General features: G+C 32.2%; 1 protein-coding gene across 1 annotated transcript in view; it reads right to left on the bottom strand.

Annotated features, from left to right (window-relative positions):
* LOC127726020 (transmembrane protein 181-like) overlaps positions 1-22,811 on the bottom strand; it is a 65,666-nt gene that overhangs the window by 16,807 nt on the left and 26,048 nt on the right. The window contains exons 6-8 of the mRNA XM_052233315.1: positions 17,677-17,782; positions 13,389-13,613; positions 12,749-12,815 (exon numbers count right to left, since the gene is read on the bottom strand). Of these exons, the coding sequence (XP_052089275.1) occupies positions 12,749-12,815; positions 13,389-13,613; positions 17,677-17,782 (398 nt within the window). The remainder of the gene's footprint in view (positions 1-12,748; positions 12,816-13,388; positions 13,614-17,676; positions 17,783-22,811) is intronic.

Genomic DNA, 22,811 nt, shown 5'->3' on the forward strand with positions numbered 1-22,811 from the left:
AGGTAGTGACGTTGTTTATCATTTTAATAACGTCTTATAGTGTTCTTTTATTTGTCTTTGTAAGCTATTTACCTTTTCTGTTTAGTCCATTTTTGGTAATATCCTTCTTGCGTGGCTCGGTACTTATACATCCCGCCAATGTGTTATTGTGCTATGGTCATTTTTTGTATTCTTGTCTTTCATTTTTGCTGATGTGCTTTGTTTTTATGCCATTTTATTTTTCTTTGTTGACATATTTGTTTTTATTGTGATTAAGATTATAACACAATGTTGATTGTTGTATCCCTATTTTTGACATTTTTACCTATTATGTCTGTTTGTTTTGTTCACACATTGTCAATATAATGGAATTTTATGTGAGAGGTTTAGCTAGCTATAAAACCAGGTTTAATCAACCGTTTTCTACATAAGGAAATGCCTGTACCAAGTCAGGAGTACGACAGTTGTTTTCCATTCGTTTGATGTGTTTGAGATTTTGATATTGCCATTTGATAAGGGACTTCCCGTTTTAAATTTTGGGTTTGGTATTTTTTGTTTTTTTACTTTTTTAAATAAAAAGTGCCTTTTGCTTCATCCCACATTCATTTCTGGAACAGTCCTTATCTCTACCAGTGAAATCAACAAAATCAAGTACAAAATATTTATTAGCAATCAATATGTAGTATTTTCTTATTATAAATACTACAATCATTAAAAAAATACTTACATAAAATACAATGTCTTTAAAATTAAACTTTGTGTTCTGTAACCCATAGAAATAAACTCATCATAGATACCACGATTGAAATTTTGTATTTGCGCCAGACGCGGGTTTCATCTTCAAAAGACTCATCAGTGACGCTCGAATCAAAAAAGGTTAAAAAGGCGAAATAAAGTACGAATTTGAAGAGCATTAAGAACCAAAAATTCCTAAAAGTTTTGCCAAATACAGCTAAGGTAATCTATTCCTGAGGTAGAAAAGCCTTAAAATTTAAAAAATTCAAAGTTTTAAAAACAGTTAATTTATAGAAATGGATTGTTATTATATAGTTGTTGTAATCTAAGTATCCAAGATGTAATAAGATCAGGTCATCACATTGCTGAAATTATATTTAAAAAATTACATTAGTGGGTAAACGTCAAGATTGGAACTAAATAAGAAGACTGAATGTATCAAGGCTCATGTTAATGGGAAAAAGTAAAATCACAAAAATACTGAACTCCGAGGAAAATTCAAAAAGGAAAGTCCCCAATCAAATGGCAAAATCAAAAAAACAAACACATCAAACGAATGGATAACAACTGTCATATTCCTGACTTGGTACAGGCATTTTCTTATGTAGAAAATGGTGGATTGAACCTGGTTTTATAGCTAGCTAAACCTCTCACTTGTATGACAGTCGCATCAAATTCCAAAAAACAGACTGAACAGTAAAAGTAATATTAATAAAGATAAATAAAAGAATACTATAACACGTTATTAAGATGATAAACAACGTCAGTACGCAAAATCTATACTTTAAGACCATCGTGTATTATTTGTGAAGTTGATACGGAATATTTATCAACAAGTTCTTGGTACCTTCCGATGAAATTTTTTAGAAAAAGGACGAGACGTTCTTTGACATACCCCTGGTTCATCAGCTTTCTGCTCAGACACTGGTGACGTTTTACAAAGTCTTAGTAGGAGCTGCAAGCTCTTGAATACCGAATAAGTTGGGAAATGTATATCCAATATGCAGGTAAAGTTGGTATATTGCTACTAAGGTAGGGGAAATTGATAATTTCAAAATTAAAATCGTCTCGTTTGTCATAGATTCTGGTACTGAGATGACTGTGTATGTCAAATTCGAGGTATAAGTCTAAAAATAATGAGGAAGCCGTGTCTGTTGTTTCTTTAATTTCTAGTTTTGGTGGATATATTAATGGAACCCAATCAGAAAAGTTCGGATTGTTAATGGAAAGAACATCATCAATATATCTGAAAGTGAAATTAAATAACCTGGCTTCTTTGATCTTCTTGTTTTAACTTTTGAATGCGACGTTTTATCAGAGACCTGATTGTTCTGACCCATTCTGACAAAGTGTCTAGTTGAACTTCTTCTCGTTTAGACCATGCTCTGGCGTAGTCCTCAATGGAATCCATAATTATTTTGAAGTTACGGTTCCAATTGATGTGTTGGGGTTCTCTAAACTTAGGACCATGAGAAATCATCTTTCGGAGATTTTCATTGTGAATTATGTTTAGATCCCCAGTAATAAAATGGCCAGAGGGGCTGTAATTGTAAGGCGAGTGGGAACAGTCACATGTCAGAGGGTTTTATAGGTATTGTTCTAAATCAAGGTCCTGTAATGCTTGTTTATAGTTAAATATTTTGGGTGCAATGGTTTTGGTGTAACTGTAGGATACAATAGGAACAGACTGATTTTGAAAAAATAATAGGAATTTTAGATGTTACCTCCTTGTAATGTAGAACGTTGCTGATGTTGATTGCACCAATTCCTCTATTGGTAAAGTAAACAGGAAGGAATTTTCTCTTTTCCTCATGTAAAGGTTCCGATCTTACTGGTTTAAAAAGACGGAAAAGAGCTACATCACAAATTATACTGACAAGTCTGTATATTGGAGAAAATGTATTTATGCATCCTTTGTCAAGTGCATAATCTCTTAAACATTTTAGAAAATTAACAGGCAGTGAAAAAAGAATAGTTCTAATGTAATGTAACCCTAGCGGATGATGAAGATGAGAAAGAAGGTCATCAAAGCTCCCAGAGGGCGATCTAGATTTGGTAGACTTTTTTACATTAGGCCGATGTTAACGTTTTTGCCCATGACTACGTTGGTTTCGTAAGGTATTGTTAAATAAACTCATTACATTAACGACACTGCAGGCTGGACTTGACAAATTTCCTACTCCTTTGACATTATCATTGCAACCATGTGGCATTGCAGTACCTAGTTCCCTTATCCAGAAATTTTCTCCATCTTTTCGGAAAGGAGTACTAAGTACAGGGCTATTTGTGTGGTGATCAATTTTCTCGATGATGCGTACTTTCATAGATAAAGACGGATCATGGTCCGGTTGATTAAAATGGTTATAAAGAACCCTGAATTGTGGATCTTTAATATCAGACCGGTGTTGATTCATCCTTTTACGCAAAGTTTGTCGAGTTTCACCAACATAAAGTAGTCCACACAAAGTACATTCAATTCCGTACACGACATTGTCCGTCCAACAGTCCAGAGGCTCGAAAGATTTAGTATAATACGTTTTTCCTGTTAAATTACTGGTAAAATCAGGAGTCGTGGTTAACATATTACATGTCTTACACGTGCTCCTTTTTCCTTTTTTGTGTTTACAAGAAGAAATGATAGGTGTAGATTCACTTGTAGCAGGTGTATTCAAACAGTCGAAAATATTAACGCAACATGGCTTTAATTTATGAAAAGTATCTGAATTTTTAAAGTAGTAATTACCTTCTGGCTGAACGTAAGTCAAATCATGGGTATCCCGGAGGATATTCCGTGGAACACACAAATCAAATGCTACAGTGTTCCGTGCAGCAAAAGAGGACCTTGGTAACCCGGGCGACGTCCCAGCCGGTTTATTCTTTGTATTATTTGTTTTCATCATGCATAAAGCTACCAAGTTAATGATGCCCTCGGGGAATAATCCACCAGCAGTAAAGTTTCTTCTAGGGAAAAAACTTGACATCGACTTAGTTGTAGTAAAAAGTAAAATCACAAAAATACTGAACTCCGAGGAAAATTCAAAAAAGAAAGTCCCCAATCAAATGGCAAAATCAAAAAAACAAACACATCAAACGAATGGATAACAACTGTCATATTCCTGACTTGGTACAGGCATTTTCTTATGTAGAAAATGGTGGATTGAACCTGGTTTTATAGCTAGCCAAACCTCTCACTTGTATGACAGTCGCATCAAATTCCATTATATTGACAACGATGCGTGAACAAAACAAACAGACACAATAGGTAAAATTGTCAAAAATAGGGGTACAGCAGTCAACATTGTGTTATCATCTTAATCACTATAAAAACAAACACATGTAACGAAGAAGCACAAAAAGGAATATACATCAAATTTAACATCCTCATTTTGCTTATATTATAGGATTTTATTTATCTATGTAAAATCCACCCATAAAGGATGGTAGGTTTTAAGTACTGGCGTCAAATCGCTCGTTTGAAATTCGCACAGGTAGACATAAAATAATTTTGTCGTTCAAAGTATGACAGGATACATAAATACAGAGTCACGTAAAATGGATATAACAAAAAACAGACTTAACAGTAAAAGTAATATTAATAAATAAAATAAAATAATTGTGTGGTACAAAGTATGACGATATACATAAGTAGAGAGTCACGTCAAATGTATATCACAAAAAAACAGACTCAACAGTAAAAGTAATATTAATAAATAAAATAATTACACTTATACATAGTAATAATATCAGCTATAAAAGACATAAAAAAAACACATCAAATTTGGAATAACAAAAATAGAATTTAAGTTTCTTAAAGAAGGATTCAAAAAGGCAAAAAAACAAGGAATTGTTTAACTACCACATGGAAACAGGTACCTCTCTTTCAAGTCTGATCGATTCTCCCTGTCAGTTTCATAAAGAGGATGTCCTCAATTGTTCTCAATATCAAATAAAGAAGATACAATGGATAAGCATATTTTGTTCGTTAAAACGATACATTAAGCCAAGAGGGCAAATTACATCTTTTTAACGATCCAATGTTTATTTTTAATTAAAATTTTGTTAATAATTAAAATTCTTTTATTAGACCATATAATTAGTGAGTTCAAATAACGACCTACTTACCATGAATGGTGCATAAAGCACAACCATTATTTACAAGCATAGTGGATTTAAGCGAAATAAATGTATACTGTTCTGAAAATTCCATTGCATGATTAAGAATCTGAAAATTATCCATAATTTACAAAATAAGACAGATTCAAACTAATTTTTAGTGTAAATACACGGATGTTATTGAATTTCTATGAAGAAAAATTCTTGTCACATCATGATTAACATTCATAGTTACTTGATAATATGCATTTGTAAAGAATGAAAACAACGATACAATTTCATGCGTCCGAAGCACTTTTCTGGATTTACCTTCATCAGGAAGGCTCAATGCCAAATATTTGAAAGCTATATGGCCAAAAAGGACCTAAAATAATAGCCCAAATGTAAGGTCAACTTTGACTGAGGGAGTTGAACCCTTAGTTTCTTAAGAAGATATGTATTAAAACAGATGAAATCAACCAAAATAGAAAAAAAGGACAAATCGAATGTAATAATTTTCTTTCGAAATACGTAAATGCCAATATAAACAAGAGTGCACACGCTGAAATGTCTCGCCTGCTTCACTGACTATTGATTTTATGTTGAAAGTCTTAAAGATAAAGGTTTTACTACAAGTATCACATAAACTTAACATTTTTGAAGATCCATGACAATGAGGTAAAAGTAAGATGACACCAGCTAGACCGACAATGTACATCTTACATCCGAGGGTATCACCAGCCCAGTAGCCAGTACTTCGGTACGGCATGAAAATACGGATCTAGTGTTATTGAAATTTTCTGTTACAAAATGTTTGAAATTATTGAAAATTAATCTCCCTCGTGCAAAGCTCTAATTCCCTGCCCGGCTTTGGCTATACTTTTTTTTCTTTTTTGGCTTATAGCTCTTCATTTTTTTAATAAGCTTTGGATTTTCAAATATTTTGACTTTGAGCATCACTGAAGAGACATTGATTGTCGAAATGCGCATCTGGTGCAGAAAAATTGGTACCGTTTATGTTGTTACTACCACTGGGTCGATGCCTCTGCTGGTGGACTGGTAGTCCCCGAGGGTATCACCAGCCCAGTAGCCAGTACTTCGGTACTGGCATGAAAATACGGATCTAGTGTTATTGAAATTTCCTGTTACAAAATGTTTGAAATTATTTAAAATTAAGGAATGTATCTCCCTCGTGCAAAGCTCTGATTCCCTGCCCGGCTTTGGCTATACTTTTTTGTCCTTTTTGGCTTATAGCTCTTCATTTTTTTAATAAACTTTGGATTTTCAAATATTTTGACTTTGAGCATCACTGAAGAGACATTGATTGTCGAAATGCGCATCTGGTGCAGAAAAATTGGTACCGTTTTTGTTGTTACAAGCATTCCATACACCAAATAAAATTGACCTATTGCTTATAGTATTTTAAAAACAGACTAAAACACAAAAATCAAACATTGACCAATGAACCATGAAATTGAGGTCAACTTCAGATGATACCGGCTAGACCGACATGTACATGTCATAACCATTCCATACACGAAATATAGTTGACCTATTGCTTATATTACTTGAAAAACATACCAAAATAAAAAAACTTAACATTGACCAATGAATCATGAAAATGAGGTCAAGGTCAGATGAAACCTGCAAGTCTGACATGTACCCCTTACAATCATTCCATACACCACATATAGTTGACCAACTGCTTAAAGTATCTGAGAAATGGACCTTATCACATAACTTTAACCTTGATCACTGATCCATGAAATGAGGTCGAGGTCAGGTAAACCCTGTCTGACAGACATGTAGACATTGCAAGGAACCCATTTACCAAATATGCCGCTAGTAGGGACTTAGTTTAACAAAGGACCCAATTGGAAATACATACAAATGTTTTCTTTTAGAGAACCACTGAATGGAATGAAACCAAACATGGCATGAATGTTCCTAATGAGGTGCTGGCCAAGTGTTGTTACTTTGTAGCCAATCAATCATCAAAGATGGCTACAAGCGGGAAACTTAGTTTAACAAAGGACCCTATGTGAAATACATTCAAAAGTCTTCTTTTGAAGAACCACTGAATGGAATGAAACCAAACATTGCAGGAATGTTCCTCATGAGGTGCTGACTAAGTGTTGTTACTTTGTAGCAAATCCATCAACCAAAATGGCTGCCAACAGGGGACTTAGTTTAACAAAGGACCCTATGGGAAATATATACAAATGTCTTCTTCTAGAAAACCGCTTAAAGGATATAAACAAAACATGGTATGAATAATTCTTTTGAGGTGCTGACCAAGTGTTGTTATTCTGTAGCTGATTTGTCATTGTTCTTACAAAGTAATTTTCTACAATTTCAATGAATTTATTGGTAATTTCTGTAAATTTTACAAAAGTCTTCTTAAATTAAATTATGGGGCCAATATTAAACCAAATTTGGACTCAATCATTATTAGGGTATCTGTTATTATTCTAATCTAAATTTACATGATTTCCAAAACCAAAGTAGAATCAGGTGAGCGACACAGGCTCTTGGGAGCCTCTAGTTTAAATCAACATACATTTTTGTATTAGAATTGATAAAAGGATTTGATATATAAAGGTTTACAATCTTTTCTAGCAATTATTTTTAGGACATGCAAATATGTAACTCTGTCACAAGTCAGACTAATGTTAATTCAGGGAACATGTAAATCAAAACACTAAGTTATAAAAAAAATAAATGGGGAATGTGTCAATGGGACACAGATGATGCCCCCGCTTGCATATCATATAAAGTTAAAAAGTGACAGAACTGAAGAACGGGACATATGGACGGACAAGGGTAAAACTTTAATGCCCCTCCGCTATGGCAGGGGCATAAAAACTTACTATTTCAAGAGAAAATATCATCATCAAAAGAGTGAAAACTGACAACTGATATATATCCAGGATGAAACAAATATAAACATATTTTATTTTGTATAAGTTTAGTAAATATAAGCTGTCCTAAGTACATCTTTTTTCACTGAAAATTAATCTTATAATAGAGTATATATAGGAACTCTGTTTTCTGAATGAGCTAAGGCTGGGGTTATTTGATGCAATGATTTATTGTTTTTGGGAGGAACAAATCATCTAATCTAATAAGAAAATGTCACTGCAATTTTACTTAATGAATTCCTGGGACTGACTTTATGAAGATGCTTTTAAATTTTTTTTATGAGAATATACTTATGTTTGTTAAGTGTGCCCGTTTTGAACAGACTATGCTCTTATCTCCTCTTAATTTTTTGTTTTCCATCTTGAATTTAGAGAACAACTGCACAGCTTGATACGACTGCTGAGGTTGAACCCAGTATGGACACAACATTCAAGCTTGATACAGCTCTGAATTTAGATTGTGATTAAATATTTGCCACAGCATAGGTTTCTGACACTGAATTAATGTGGTCTAAGAACTTAAAAATTTTAAATTGGACATTTACCTATTATAATCCAATATCCAAAATCTAAATACATGGTTATACTCAGAATATCAAAGAACCCCAACAATTCAATTTTTGATGAAAATCAGACAAAGTTTAATTTTGGACCCTTTGGACCTCAATGTGGACCAAAATACAAAATTTAAATACACGGTTAGATTAAGCATATCAAAGAACCCCAAGAATTCAAGACTTTGAATTAAACCCCATTGAAATTGGTCAAGAAATAAGCCATTTATACAAAATATTAGAAAAATATTGTTTTAGCCTCTTTTTCCTAAACAGTTAGGGCAATAACCCCAAAAATCAATCCCAACTTTCCTTTTTTCGTATGGAACTTTGTGGTACAATTTCAACTTATACTCAAGTTATTGTCTGGAAACCAAATGTCTTCGGACGACAACAATACCATAACATTAGATGGCCGCAAATTTCTGAGGTCGTATAAAAATCTGCCATGGGAAATAACATATTAAAACTTCAAAACCATTGGTTGAATGGTTCACATATAACTGCATGGAAACTATATAAATTTCCATTTCCATATCAATCAAGGGCCATAACTCCTGAACGACAAAAATGAAATTCATCAATAATGAAGATGAACTCTGTGGATTATTTTTTGTTTGTGGGTACTGATTTTTATTGAAAAACAAAAATTGTATTTTCATGGAGACTTGATTTAGGGATTTAAATTCTGCAGATAAGACTTCTTGGAGTTTGTGATTTGTTGAACTTATATTTGTGGTTTCCCTATACTGACTAATTTGTTGACTATCAATACCCCATGAATACTAATGAAGCTACAGTATACTATTTTGTAGGATGAATAGTCATAGACCTAATTGAGATGAAATTTTTGTGCTAATTTCAAAGTCTTCCTATAATTCGAAGTAATATAAAGATAAACAAGATCGTTAATAAAATGAATGTATGATTAACAATGAGAAACCAACTTGAGACAGTAAATTTATTGTAAAGTTTAAAGTATTGTAAATATGACTGACAGACTAATAAAAACATTGCATTTCAATCTGTAAAATAAGAATAAACAATAAAAAAAAAAAACTCACAACAAAAATATCACAGTGAAGTAAATTGGATTTCATCTTGACCTTTCATCTTTGTTCTTGACAGGAATTTATCCTGCCCATTTTAAGTGGCATTTGTCTGGTGCATAGGAATCATCCTAGTATACCATCAAAATTTAACTCCTCCTACATAGCTTGAATGGTTTCAATGCAAGTTTACACAATCCATTATTTATATAAATATGTGAATAAAGGGATATGCTTATGGTCTTTAAAGAATTGGATTTCTTACAGTTTGATAGGGAATATAACTAACAGTTTCTCTTGCTTCACTTATTATGAATAGCAGACATTTCTTTACTTCTAATTTTTTTTCCAAAAACTATACAACCAACCTATTAATTAACTATTTTTATTTCATACCTCAATTCTAACTTTTAGCTAACTAAAGATATTATTACTTTAAACATATTTCATTCTCAACAAGCTAACGACAATGGATGGGACTAACACACATGGTCTTACTGAGCACCAGGTGTACAACCAACCTTCACTTTAGTGAGTAGCTGACTCACTCTATCACATTCCTGTAGTTCACGAGTACATACTATTTTCACACAAATAAGACAAGTGTGGGTGTCAAATCCTAAATATTGTAGTGATAGTCTTCGACATCCCACTTGAAAAAAAGGGCTAATAAAAAACCCATTTTGTAACTTCTCTTATTATTGTCCTCCCTTTAATAGGTACAAAATAAGCTATATAAAAATGTTACAATTTTAATTAGTGAAAGTGAAAAATTAAATCAAGAATTCCGTGTTTTAAGTACAATCCCATTTTCAAAGGAAAATAGTAATGAAAATGAAAATTTATAGAAAAACAATACCATTACCCTATGCAAAAAAAGCGATATTACATAAAAAACATCTTTAAAAAAACAACGGAATTACAGAAAAAACGCTGATAACTTTAAATCAAACAAATATTCTAAAAAAAAATAAGTTATGGTGACTAGCTTTCAGTACACAACTATTCTCCTTTAATCATATAACACAAAAAGAAATTTCAAGATATTTTCTTAGTATTCATCAGATCAGATGATTTTAATCCCTTTTATGATTCTGAGTTCGGAGCTATTATCTGATTTGGCCGCTCCGGACTCAGAATCCCAAAAGGGATTAAGATAATTTATGCTTGAACTACAATGTACACTGGATATTTTTTTAACTTTGAAATAATTAGATAATTGTTCCTATTGAATATGGAGGTAAATAAAATTAAATATTGAAATATGGTATAAAGCTGTAAACATCATATGATGAGCCAACAAATGGCAAATTCTCTACTAACAAAAACATGCAATTTGTTTTGTGCACAAAAAGCTTATATTTTATGAATTAGTGTTGAAAAGTACAAGTCCACCTAAGAATTCTACTATATGGAACTAGCAAATTGTTTACATGAGACACGAAAATTATTTCCCATTTAAATTCTCCTGATAATGTAAATTATCGGTTTTCCCTCAATCTGATTATAAATCTTCTTAAAATCACACTTCACTTTTATTTATCTTTTAACAGAAAACAATGACAATTTCAATTTCAGTATTTTATGAGAACTTGAAATTAATTTAAATTTTCTCTGGTTCTTTTAATTTTGGGGTTTACAAAGTATTGCCTTTTTAGAAACGAAAAATATTTTTCCAATGGAATATCTAAAATTTCATAGAATTTGAGTTAATATTACAAAACATTTGGTAACATTAAGTAATAATAATTCAATAATTTTTAGATATAGAAATTGTTTTTTTTTTTTACTTTAAACAAATAAAAGGTATTGTTGCCTTTCTATTGTTGCTAAGTATGCCTATTAGAATAGAACACAAAGAGTCATGGTTCAAACAATTGCAAAACGGTTGTCAAATGATGCTTGAAATTACAAAAAAATGCTTCATAAGTTAATTTGTTTCCTCTAATTTCACTGACTGTCAGCTTGATTTTACTTCTTTTAGTTGTTCTCACTAGACCGAGTACCAAAAAGTTCATCCTCTTTACCCTATATGATATGGTTCAAAAGGTCAGATAAGTTTTATTATTCTATTTGGATAATAATGTACATATAAATAAAAAGGATTTTTTTTATGAACAAGCTTCTTATTTTTTGAATTTATCTTGTAACATTTACCTTGATTTTTCAAATTGGCTTCCAAGACATTAACAATATTGAGTCTAAAAATATTCTAATTACAATTCTCATTAATACTTCTTAGGTCTGTTCCAGAAATCAATGTATTGGGGTCAGAAAGCACTGTTTATTTTGAATTTATCTTGTAACATTTACCTTGATTTTTCAAATTGGCTTCCAAGACATTAACAATATTGAGTCTAAAAATATTCTAATTACAATTCTCATTAATACTTCTTAGGTCAGTTCCAGAAATAAATGTATTGGGGTCAGAAAGCACTGTTTATTTTAACCCATCATGCATAATATTTAAATAGAATATTTAAAACAAACACCATACATCAAACTTTAATATAAGTGTTTTCCCACCCCTCCATACTATTAATTCTGGAACAGCCCCTTTACTATAATAATTTAAATAAAACATTAACAACAAAATTAACAAATAAACAATTTCAGTCTGAAGACTTTTTTGCTGTATTACTTTGAGATTTAACTGGTATTCACTGTTATAAAACCTTTGTCATGTTGACTGAAAAACTTGTTTCAGCATTCAATGTAAAAAACACAATAATATAAGTAATCTATATTGCACTACTAATAAATGCCATCTTTTATTAAAATTCAATCAAATATGGCCTCTACGAGTACCCTTGACCACAGATCAGATCTACTGTCCCATAATGCTTCAAAATCACCATTTTCACCGTCGGAATATTTCTTCATCACTGTCATGGTAACGACTGACATGTCGAATTGTTGTCAGTGTTGTTTCTTCTTGGTCTGACCTAAAATAAATGTTGATATGAGTTTGACCAAATAATTCATTTTCTAAAGCTAACCCTACTTCTTCATTATATTTATTGTTAAAATGAATTGCATATATGAATAAGAAGATATGGTATGAGTGCCAATGCAGTCTAATTCACCTTAATTTTTTATACCAGACTACCAAAATCAAAAACCAAATCTTCATTTGAAGGACCAAAACTGTTTCCAATATTACTGCAGGTCAATATTTATGCATATGACCTTAGTCAAACATTTTTTACTTGCATGGAGAATTCTTTTGACGTTTTCTTTTTTTGTAAGTCAACTTTATCTCACAAAATGAAAATTTCTGTAGAATTAAAAATTTTGTAACCAAACGAAATTAAACGAAGTGCTTTTTATACCATAACAGAATTTAAAATGTCTGTAAAAGTGGTAAGGCAAAATAGCTTAACCATGTCACTAATCATAGACTAATTATAAAACCTACCCATAATGCACATCTTCATCAGAGTCATTCAACATGCTCATACCAGGATTGTCTTTAAAATTGCTCTCTGTAAAAGAAAATTATTATGATCATAAAAAATTTGAAAGTAATATTTTGAACTACTATTAATTTTTGTTCATGGAAAAATCACAGATCAATGGTCATTAGCAACATTTTTTAAACATGGAGAAAGGATTTTTTTAAATTGCCAGGCAAATAACACTTTTAGTTTAGTCTTGCTTATTTCAAGCAACATATTATTTTGGCTATTTAAGAAAAAGATAAACTCCATCCACAACCATCATTGAAATCACTGTTTTATACGATGTTTCTGTGCCCCTGCCATTGATATTGGATTGAAAAAAATCCAAAAGATCAGAACCTTACAAAAACGTTTTTTTGGACTGACATGAAAATTAACCTGAGCAAGTCAGGAGCTTGTAATTCAGTGGTTGTCCTTTGATGCTGTATATCATATTTGATTTGCGTTCATTGTTTTGTACATAAATCTGGATACATCATTTGGTCTCTGGTGGACAGTTGTCTCATTGGTAATTATACCACGTCTTTATAATTTAATATGGAATAGATGTAAAAAGAAAGAAAACACTTTTTTTCAAACTAAGCCGAACAAGCTTACTATTTATTGCATATTTGGAAGGCGAATACACAGATGCCATTGTGTATATATATAAATTTAGCAGACCATAAAATGCGACAAATGCTGCTGAATTTTTGTAGTTTGTGGACAATTCTGCTACAAAATTATCTTGTAAAGCTGCAGCACCATATCTCTTCACTGTTATTGTAATACTGATTGTCAACACTATTAACATCAAAAACGTCATGAACTTTAACCTCAAATCTGAAAATAAAACAAAATTTGTGAAAACAAGCATAGAAAAACAGTAATGAATTTACAGTTACAGATACTAAAGCATTTTGGAAAATATTTTAGAAGCATTCACTTATTTTTTTTGAGCCTGTACCAAGGCTGCCTAGATGTATCTTAACCATGTGTTTTTATACGTTTTTGTTTTGTCTTTGTTTATAGGTCTGCATTATTTCCGAAAGGATTGAGGATTGAGGTGTAGGTAGTTTTTGTGGTCTGTTGTACAGTACAGTATTTTTTTTAGATTCCTGGCTGTTATCCCTTTTTATGAATCACCAAACAATCCATGAACTCATTTGAACAAAAAGTCAATATATCGAATTTCTATAATTCTGATGTCTAACTACCTGCACAAATTTACAATGAGGCATTGCTGTTTTGTTACCAACTTAAGATACTGTGGATTAGTTTATTTTTCGTGGGTACCAATTTTCGTGGATTATGGAAAAATAGTATTTTCTAGGGTATTTCGTGGTTTTACAACAGTCTACATACAAAGCCTATACAAAATTTGTACTTTGTTGAATTTTTAAATTCGTGGTTCACAAGTAACCAGGAAAATTGGTATCCCACGAATAATAATGAATGCAAAGTATTGGGATCATCATCATTAAACTATATATGAGTCAATCAACCATCAATTTGTGACAAACTTAGTTGTCTGATCAGGTTTTGGTTATTAAAATGAACTTACTTGTTTCCTAAAATCCTCTCTTTAATTTTCCCGCTTTGATTAGACAATCAGGTTTCTGTTTGCGAACAGTTTTAGTTTACATCGTGGGGGAAAGGGTAGAAATGGGATTGACTGCAAAATATTTTACAGTTGCCAGCTGGGCGATCGGGATGATCAAATATATTCGCCCAGCCAAAAATCTGGGTGATCTTTAAGTTTAGTCCCTGCACGGTCAAGTTAGACTTTTTAGGCAGACATGTACACCTTACAATAATTTTATAGATCAAATACTGTTGACCTAGTATCACTCATTGTATCTAAGAAATTGACCTATGCATGATAACTAAACACTGATCACTGAACTATATGTTCATAATAAACCTACTTACACTGATTTTGTAGACCAAATGTGGTTGAACTATCATTAAATATAAATGAACCTATTTAAACAATGACAAAAAAATAAGCTGATCCCAGTTAAGACAGAAATATACACTAGGCTTACAATATAACATTGTAGTTGACTGATTACTCAGAGTAACTGAGAAATGACAAACATGAACTATAATCTATTTATTGAACCATGAAATTGAGCTCAATGTGAGGTGACTACTTTTAGACAATCATATACACAATTCAATGAATATGTAGACCAATTAAAAGACCATAGAACCTCCATAAGCCTGAAAATCTCATGACCTATTAATCATATTAGCAGAGAAACTGACTTAAGCACCAAAATATCCTATAGGTCACTGTTTCATAAAAAATTATTAGGTTGAGGGGAGGTGATCTATCTCATACAGACACGTACATCTTACAATGATGCTACAAACCAAACATATTGACGCCACCTATTAATCATATTAAATGAGGAACTGACCTAACAATAAAAACTTCAACACTGATCTGACAATAGGTCAAGGTCAAGCAACTTATGTCAGAAAGACTGGTTCACTTTACATTGATTATTTTTGTCTCGCCTTGATGGAGTCAAAAGGCGAGACATAGGTATGATGTTTCCGGCTTCGGCGCCATCAACAATGTTTTAGTTTGTGATAAGGTTTAGTTTATGGTGAACCACTAGGGTAGGTCAATGATATTTGGTATGCAGTTGTATAATCATTGCCATATCTCATAACCATGGAGATTATTTGGTTCCGCCCCCTTAGTCATAATCTATTGACTTTGAAACCTTTGCTTAGTTTACATGTATTAGTTTGTGATTAGGTCAGTTCAAGGGGAACCATTAGTGATAGGCCAATGTTAATTGGTATGCAGTTGTATACGCATTAGCACATCTCATTTCCATGGAGAATATTTGGCCCCGCCCCCCTCAGTCAGGGTCTATTGACTTTGAAACTTTTGCTTAGTTTACATGTATTAGTTTGTGATTAGTTCAGTTTAAGATGAACCGCTAATGTTAAGTCAATGATATTTGGTATGCAAATTTATTGGCATTTGCAAGTCTCGTTTCCATGGAGATTATATAGTCCCACCCTCTCATCATGGTTCATTGACTTTGAAACTATTGCATAGTTTACAAGTTAATGTTTGTGTTTAGGTTTGTTTAAAGGGAACGACTAATGATAAGTAAATGGTATTTGGTATGCAGTTGTATTAGCATTGGCACATCTCATTTCCATAGAGATTGTTTAGCCATGTACCTTCAGTCATGATTCATTGACTTTGAATATTTGCATAACTTACATGTGAAAGTATTGCTATTTTAATTTCAGCATTTGCATTATCAAAATTACAATAAACAGCTGTGCCATGAGCGGATGGTTCGCCCGTCGCTTTTTTAAAGAATAAAGTTCAATAACTTCTCAATGTCATTTTAGAAATTTATGAAAAACGAAAGGGAGGTTATATTAATAGATATAAACCAGTCACCAAAGTTTCATGAAAACTGCTCAAAGCACTTTTGATATTGTCCGAAAACAGGAAAATCACCCCCTTTTTATGAATAAAATCCCATAACTCGGAAACGTAAAATCTAAAATTTATAAAAATCGAAAGGGAGCTTATGTCAATAGATGTAAACAATTCACCAAACTTTCATGAAATCTCCTGAAAGCATTTTTGAGTTATTGTCTGAAATCTAGAAAAAAAACCTTTCTTAATGAATAAAACCCCATAACTCCGAAATGTAAAATCTAAAATTTATAAAATTCGAAAGGGAGCTCATGTCAATAGATATAAACAATTCACCAAAGGTTCTTGCAAATTGGTAAAAGTATTTTTGAGTTATTGTCCGAAAACTGGAAAATCCCCCTTTTTTAATGAATAAAACCCCATAACTCGGAAACTTAAAACCTAAATTTTATAAAAAAAACGAAAGGGAGCTCATGTCAGTAGATATAAACAATTCACCAAAGTTTCATGCAGATTGGTTAAAGCGTTTTTGAGTTATTGTCCGACATGTTGACGACGGACGGGCAGAGGGACGGACAGACGACGGACGGACGGACGGACGGACAACGGTATACCATAATACGTCCCGTAAACGGGCGTATAAAAAGGCGAGACATATTTCTGATGGTAAATGACAAACTGATCTAATAAGAAAGATTTAACATTAACTTAAGGATGTTTTCTACTCTTGTTTTTGACTTTTTGCCAGATATTCGAAATCCTCTAGTTTTATCCATATACATGTACTGCCATTACAAATTTTGCCCACTTTCCCCTACTTTTCTTTATTTTATTACATATAGTTTCAAAAGCCATTTTTGAAAATTTTATAAAATCCTTGTTATTTTTTCATAGTTTTTGAAAGAAAAAAGGTGCAAATGTTAAACGTATGAAAGATCCGGAGAGAAACATTTGCCGCCAAATTTTCATTTGATTATTTTTCAAAAACAAAATCACGGACCTGTCATTTTTTCTACTTTTAAAGTTCCGTTTTTTATATACTGTCAATTTATAACAGTCTTTTATTTTGAAACAGAGGAGCCAACATCCTTAAGAAGTCATTTAAGTATGCAATAGTGGTCAATAGCAACTGAAGGATTTGCCAGAAGGAAACAAAGATAGAAGCCATTTATAAGTAAAATATGTCTGGATTGTCTAACTTTTTAATTTTCTGAAATATAAATTTTTTTATTCAGTATATTCCCTTGCAGCCACAGCCTGACTGTCATACCAATCTCTAACACAGCAACAACGGAAGCAGGCAAGATAATAAAACAGTAAAGTCTTTGTGGGAATTGACAAATCAAAGAAGCTGTCATACTATACATCATATATACATTCTCTAACACTTAATAAAGTCATATAATTTTACTTTTAATATCACAGAAAAAACTTTTACATTACAGTTTTATGAAATCCTGGATATGATCTTGTGCATACACTTACCAAAATATGGCATAGATCTCAGCTCTGCATAAGCTCTGATTAACAGATACCCTAAGTACAGAAGAACCAGTCCTCCAACAATGAAGACGAATATTTTAAAACGCTGCAAATAAAAAATGATACATGTAGTACATTGTTGAACTATATACACTAAGAGGCTAAAATAGGCAAGAAAATTTTATAATATAAAACTTTAATGTGAAAATTTGAGTATTTTGCCATCTGTCCTCCCCTCCGTGCTTCATCCAGAGAAAGACAACTACAAACAATAATACCTCATCTTAATATAGACACAAGTAAAACTGTATAAGTCTTGTACATACCATTTTATGGTAACAAATCACCTGTTTGTAGTTCAAGTCACACACACTCATTTGTACAAGCACTTATCATAATGTACAAGCACTTCTGAATCATTACTTTGCTGTGTTATTGGATCGCTGTCTCATGGACATGTATACCACATCCCCTTGTATAAGAAAACATCATGAGTATCACACATAACAAGAAAAAGACAGAGATTTTAGAAAAATAATTTCATTTATAAAATCTTAAAAAAAAACAGTATGTGATGAGGACCAGATTGGATGTAGATCTTAATCATCTGATTTATACCGACCGTGCAAGACCCTCATGGGTAGTCAAGGTCGTTAAAAAAAACCTCGTCGTAGTCTGATTTATTCCAAAAAGTGGTAAACATGAAAGCTACTATTGAAACATAAGTGGGCAAATACAAATTCTCATCTTGAAACTGATAATGTGAATTTGTTGAAATCCTGTATGGTCAAGGTCAAACAATATCTATACTACTAAAGGAAGAGACCGATTTTATTGAGTCGCAACTCCTCTGAAACCATATAAAGTCGGAAATATTTGTGATATGACGTATAAATGTAGTGTTTTGTACTTCCTGAATTTGTCTTTGAAACAATCTTTTTTCCACAGAAAACGCAAATTTTTGAGAAAATATCCAAATTCGGAGACCGTTCTCGAGCACATGCTCAGTCGACGTACTGCCCGCGAAATTTATAATACTAAGGTGGCAGTCGCCAGTTATTTTACAATAAATCTTTAGAATTTCATGGATTTATGATTTAATTTTCTTGAAAATCTTTCAAGCTTATATACAAATAAAATGTATGGTTTTGAGTAACTAAGATGTGTGCGTGCTTATGTGAATCTATAGAAAACCTTTAAATTTGGGTGTCTGTCCAGCATGGAGATTTTAAAATTCATAAATGCATTGCAAATAAGGCAAAAAATGTGATGCTCTGATACAAATCTAATCCTCACCTTCCTGCTTAAAGCCGACAAGAATTTTAGGCAAAATTCAAGAGATAAATGATATTCAATGCATTAGAGCCTTGTCCGCACCTATCCTTACCATCAAAATCTCAAGATATTTTTGTTTACATAAAACTGAATTTTTCCCCCACTTTGATTGGATGCCGTCAAATGAGGAGACCACAATTTTGACCTCTGATTGGACCCATATGTGAAGAAAATCCCCAACCTGTGTATGCAACTACTTACTTATATAGTATAATAGCCTAGAATTTACATTCATTTATTTCTTCAGTCCGAATGATGCAGTTATATACCTCATTGCTTAACTATAACAATATTTCTGCGTGGGACACATGTTCTGGTACACCAAAACTGGTACCTGCCACCTACAATAACGAGGTCATGAATTTCGTACAGGGATTAATACTACTAAATTCAATCTTTGTCACATGAATTTTCCGGTTGTAGTAAGAAAACCAGGTCGGGTTCAAACAGAAAGATTTTGATAGCAGAGAAAAACTATGCACCTTATAATCAGCACAACTTTATCAGATGACAATACGAATACTAAAAATCAAGGCTTAAAATAAGGCGTAGGTACTTTAATTTAGTCACGGATCCGCGATGTCGCGGGTGTTTTCTAGTATATCATAATGTACAAGCACTTCTGATGTCAAGAATCATCACTTCAGATAATTTTTCAAATTTAAGTGTGTTGTTCAGTAACTATCTCATGGACATTTATACCACATCTCCTTGTTTCATCAATTTTCCATAATTTACTCTGTTGAAATACCAGATACTGTATGTGATATCTGATTGCTGTTGAAAAAATCTATGTTTAATTATTTGTAAAAATTCTGTGTTGTTTGAATTGATTAGCACTGCATTAAGCAAAAATAGAGTAGTATTTTTTCTGTTGGCTTAATGTTGAATGCATGCAGAAATATGACGTCCTTGCTTTTGTCATCCTTCATTTTAGAACACTAAATTTCTTCTAACAGACAAGGCAATACATTTTGTCTTCTCTTTATTCTATAGAATAGCAAAATATAACATTGAAGTTTGGTTTGAGTGAAGATTGTTATAATTTCTTTGAATGAATCATGTTATGGTAACAATTCCCTTCAGCCAATAAAACATCCCTAAAATAACCATGTAATATTGACCCTCTTTCCATTGTAGAATCAAAGAATTAAAAGTTAAAGTCTATAGTGATAAACCAAATGTTGAGTGACCCTATATATGTTTAAAGGATACTTTAAAAAGATTTTATGAAGAAGAATATTAATTCTGGCAGAAAGTGGTAATTGGTTAGTATTACAGAAGATAGGATTTTGTACGTACTAGTCACATGTGCTTCACTTGATCCTTATCATACAGTATAAATTGTCATGTGGTTAACATTCCTTTAAGTATTGGATTCCTTCACGCACTGATACCAAAATTGTTTTGTCAGTTGATGTGATTAAATTAAATACTCATAAGTTCCTTGCTGCATGGACATTTTAAATATACCAGAGAGTCCATTACAAATTATATGAAGAAGAATATAAAGAAAACCGATGAAATTCCCAGACACTTTGTGTAAGTGTTATACAAAAACAAAATACTTATATGTTACATTTAAAGGGACCCAGTTTCAACTCATATATAAAGTAATTTGTTTTGCAATAAGCAGACATCTAATACTTTAAAATTTAAAGTGAACAGTACAGCTGGTGTACACATTTCATTTAATTAATCAAAGGTCAGTGGTATTTTTTTTAAATATCCTGTCAGTAGTATATTGAAACAGCTCAGAATGCAAGGATTATTAGTGACTTTTATTATTCATGTCATTCTTGTGGACACTATGTTGTCCTTATCTGAATCCGACTCCTGTGACGGAGAACAATGTGGTAGTGTTATATCTATGCCAATAATGGACAATATGAAAGCTTCTTTAAAAGCTGACTTGGATGTGTCTAAAATGAATAAACATTTAAAGGCATACATACAACAGGAAATTGAATTAGGTGTGAAGACAGCAATGGAAAATCTGATGAAACAAATGATAGAAAACAAAACAGAAAAGATGAATTCAAGAATTAAGACAATGTCTGAAAAGAAAAATGCAGAAATAACAGTCAGATTAGACGATGCTGAGGAAAGACAAATGAGAAAAACAGATCAGATGGAGCAGCTCATAAAAAACACAAGTGAAGAAATGTTGACATCATTTCAAGACAATGCGGAAAGACAAACAATTAAAACAAATCAGATGGAGCAGCTCATAAAAAACAAAAGTGAAGAAATGTTAACATTAGTTAAAGACAATGCGGACAAAAGTATGGCAAGCTTTGAGGTAAAAATGAAAGAATTTAAGCAGAAATTTGAACAAAAGGATAGATTAAACTATGCTTTTTTCGCATATATGTCATTTTCTAAGAGTAATTTAAAAATAGGCACCATAATTATATTTGATGTTGTACCACTGACCGTTGGAAGAGCTTACGATGGTACAACAGGAAAGTTTACATGTAGAGAAGATGGGATATACACATTCTCCTGGACTACACTGTCAACTTCAAAAAGTGATTGTACCAGTGCTTTTGTAGTTGATGGAAAACCAATAGCTAGTAATGCAGTAGATAATGATAAGACTGAAGATGCTATGACAGGATCTATAACTCTGATTGTTAAAATGACAAAGGGACAAGAGGCATGGATTGAATTTGTCGAACCATCAAAGAATTATTTAGATAATTCATGGTATAGTAATGTACCATCTTCAGTGTTCTCAGGATTTAAAATTTAACTGTTAACCTTCCAGTAGTAGTTAGATAATATTGAGTGATTATATTCAAAAATAACATTTTCATTTCCTTCAGAAGTTTTATAAGATGGTAAACGCTCAGCATATGATCAGGTTCATCTAAATGAATAAGGTTTTCTCAAAAGTTTTATCAGACTGTTTACTTTACGTTGGGGTATGACAATAGCAATGACTAAAACAGTTTACCAAATTGCAGTTTGAATTCTTCTCTCACAAACTGATCATATGGTAAAATATTTTAACAATTTGCTTCAGTGAAAGGTTGTTAGTATGAAGTGAGTGCAGTGAAATAAAAAGTAAAACTTACCATCCAGCTCCAGATAGTTGATGTCTATGTCATGATTTTCAAACAAAATAATCACTTACTATAATATGAGTCACTGGTTTAAAAAGGTATAACTTTGACATGAAAACTTCTATCCTAAATAAATTTTATAAATAAATAGTTCAAAACATTGTTTTGTAGGTTAATAATTTCTAGCTCTGTTAATACCATTATGACTCTCAGAACACATACCCTTGCTAGATATCCTCTCTAACCACCTTGTTTTTTTTTAAGTTGGGCTCGGAATGTAACCGTAGAGCATGATTTTACATAGACTTAGGAAAGCAATCCCATCACACAGGTAAGGGCTATTAAAGAAAAAATATATGGGGGAGGGACTTTTAATATTTTTGTATGGGTGGGGGCAGGTCACGAAGTTCAAATTGTGTGGTTATGTATGCAAAGTAAAATGTTATTATATGTGAGATGGCCATAAAAAAGTGCCTTCCAAACCCCCCATAAATTCTTTTTCTGGAATAGCCCTGTAATAGTCAGGAGCCTGTTGTTCAGTGGTTGTCGTTTGTTGGTGTGGTTCATAGGTGTTTCTCGTTTCTTGTTTTTTATATAGATTATACCGTTGGTTTTCCTATTTGAATTGTTTTACACTAGTCATTTTTGGGCCTTTTATAGCTTGCTGTTCGATGTGAGCCAAGGTATCCGTGTCTTGAAGGCCGTACTTTGATCATTAATTGTTATTCTTTTATA

Source organism: Mytilus californianus, unplaced genomic scaffold (assembly GCF_021869535.1).
Source record: "Mytilus californianus isolate M0D057914Y unplaced genomic scaffold, xbMytCali1.0.p SCAF_15, whole genome shotgun sequence".
Classification (NCBI taxonomy): Eukaryota; Metazoa; Mollusca; class Bivalvia; order Mytilida; family Mytilidae; genus Mytilus; species Mytilus californianus.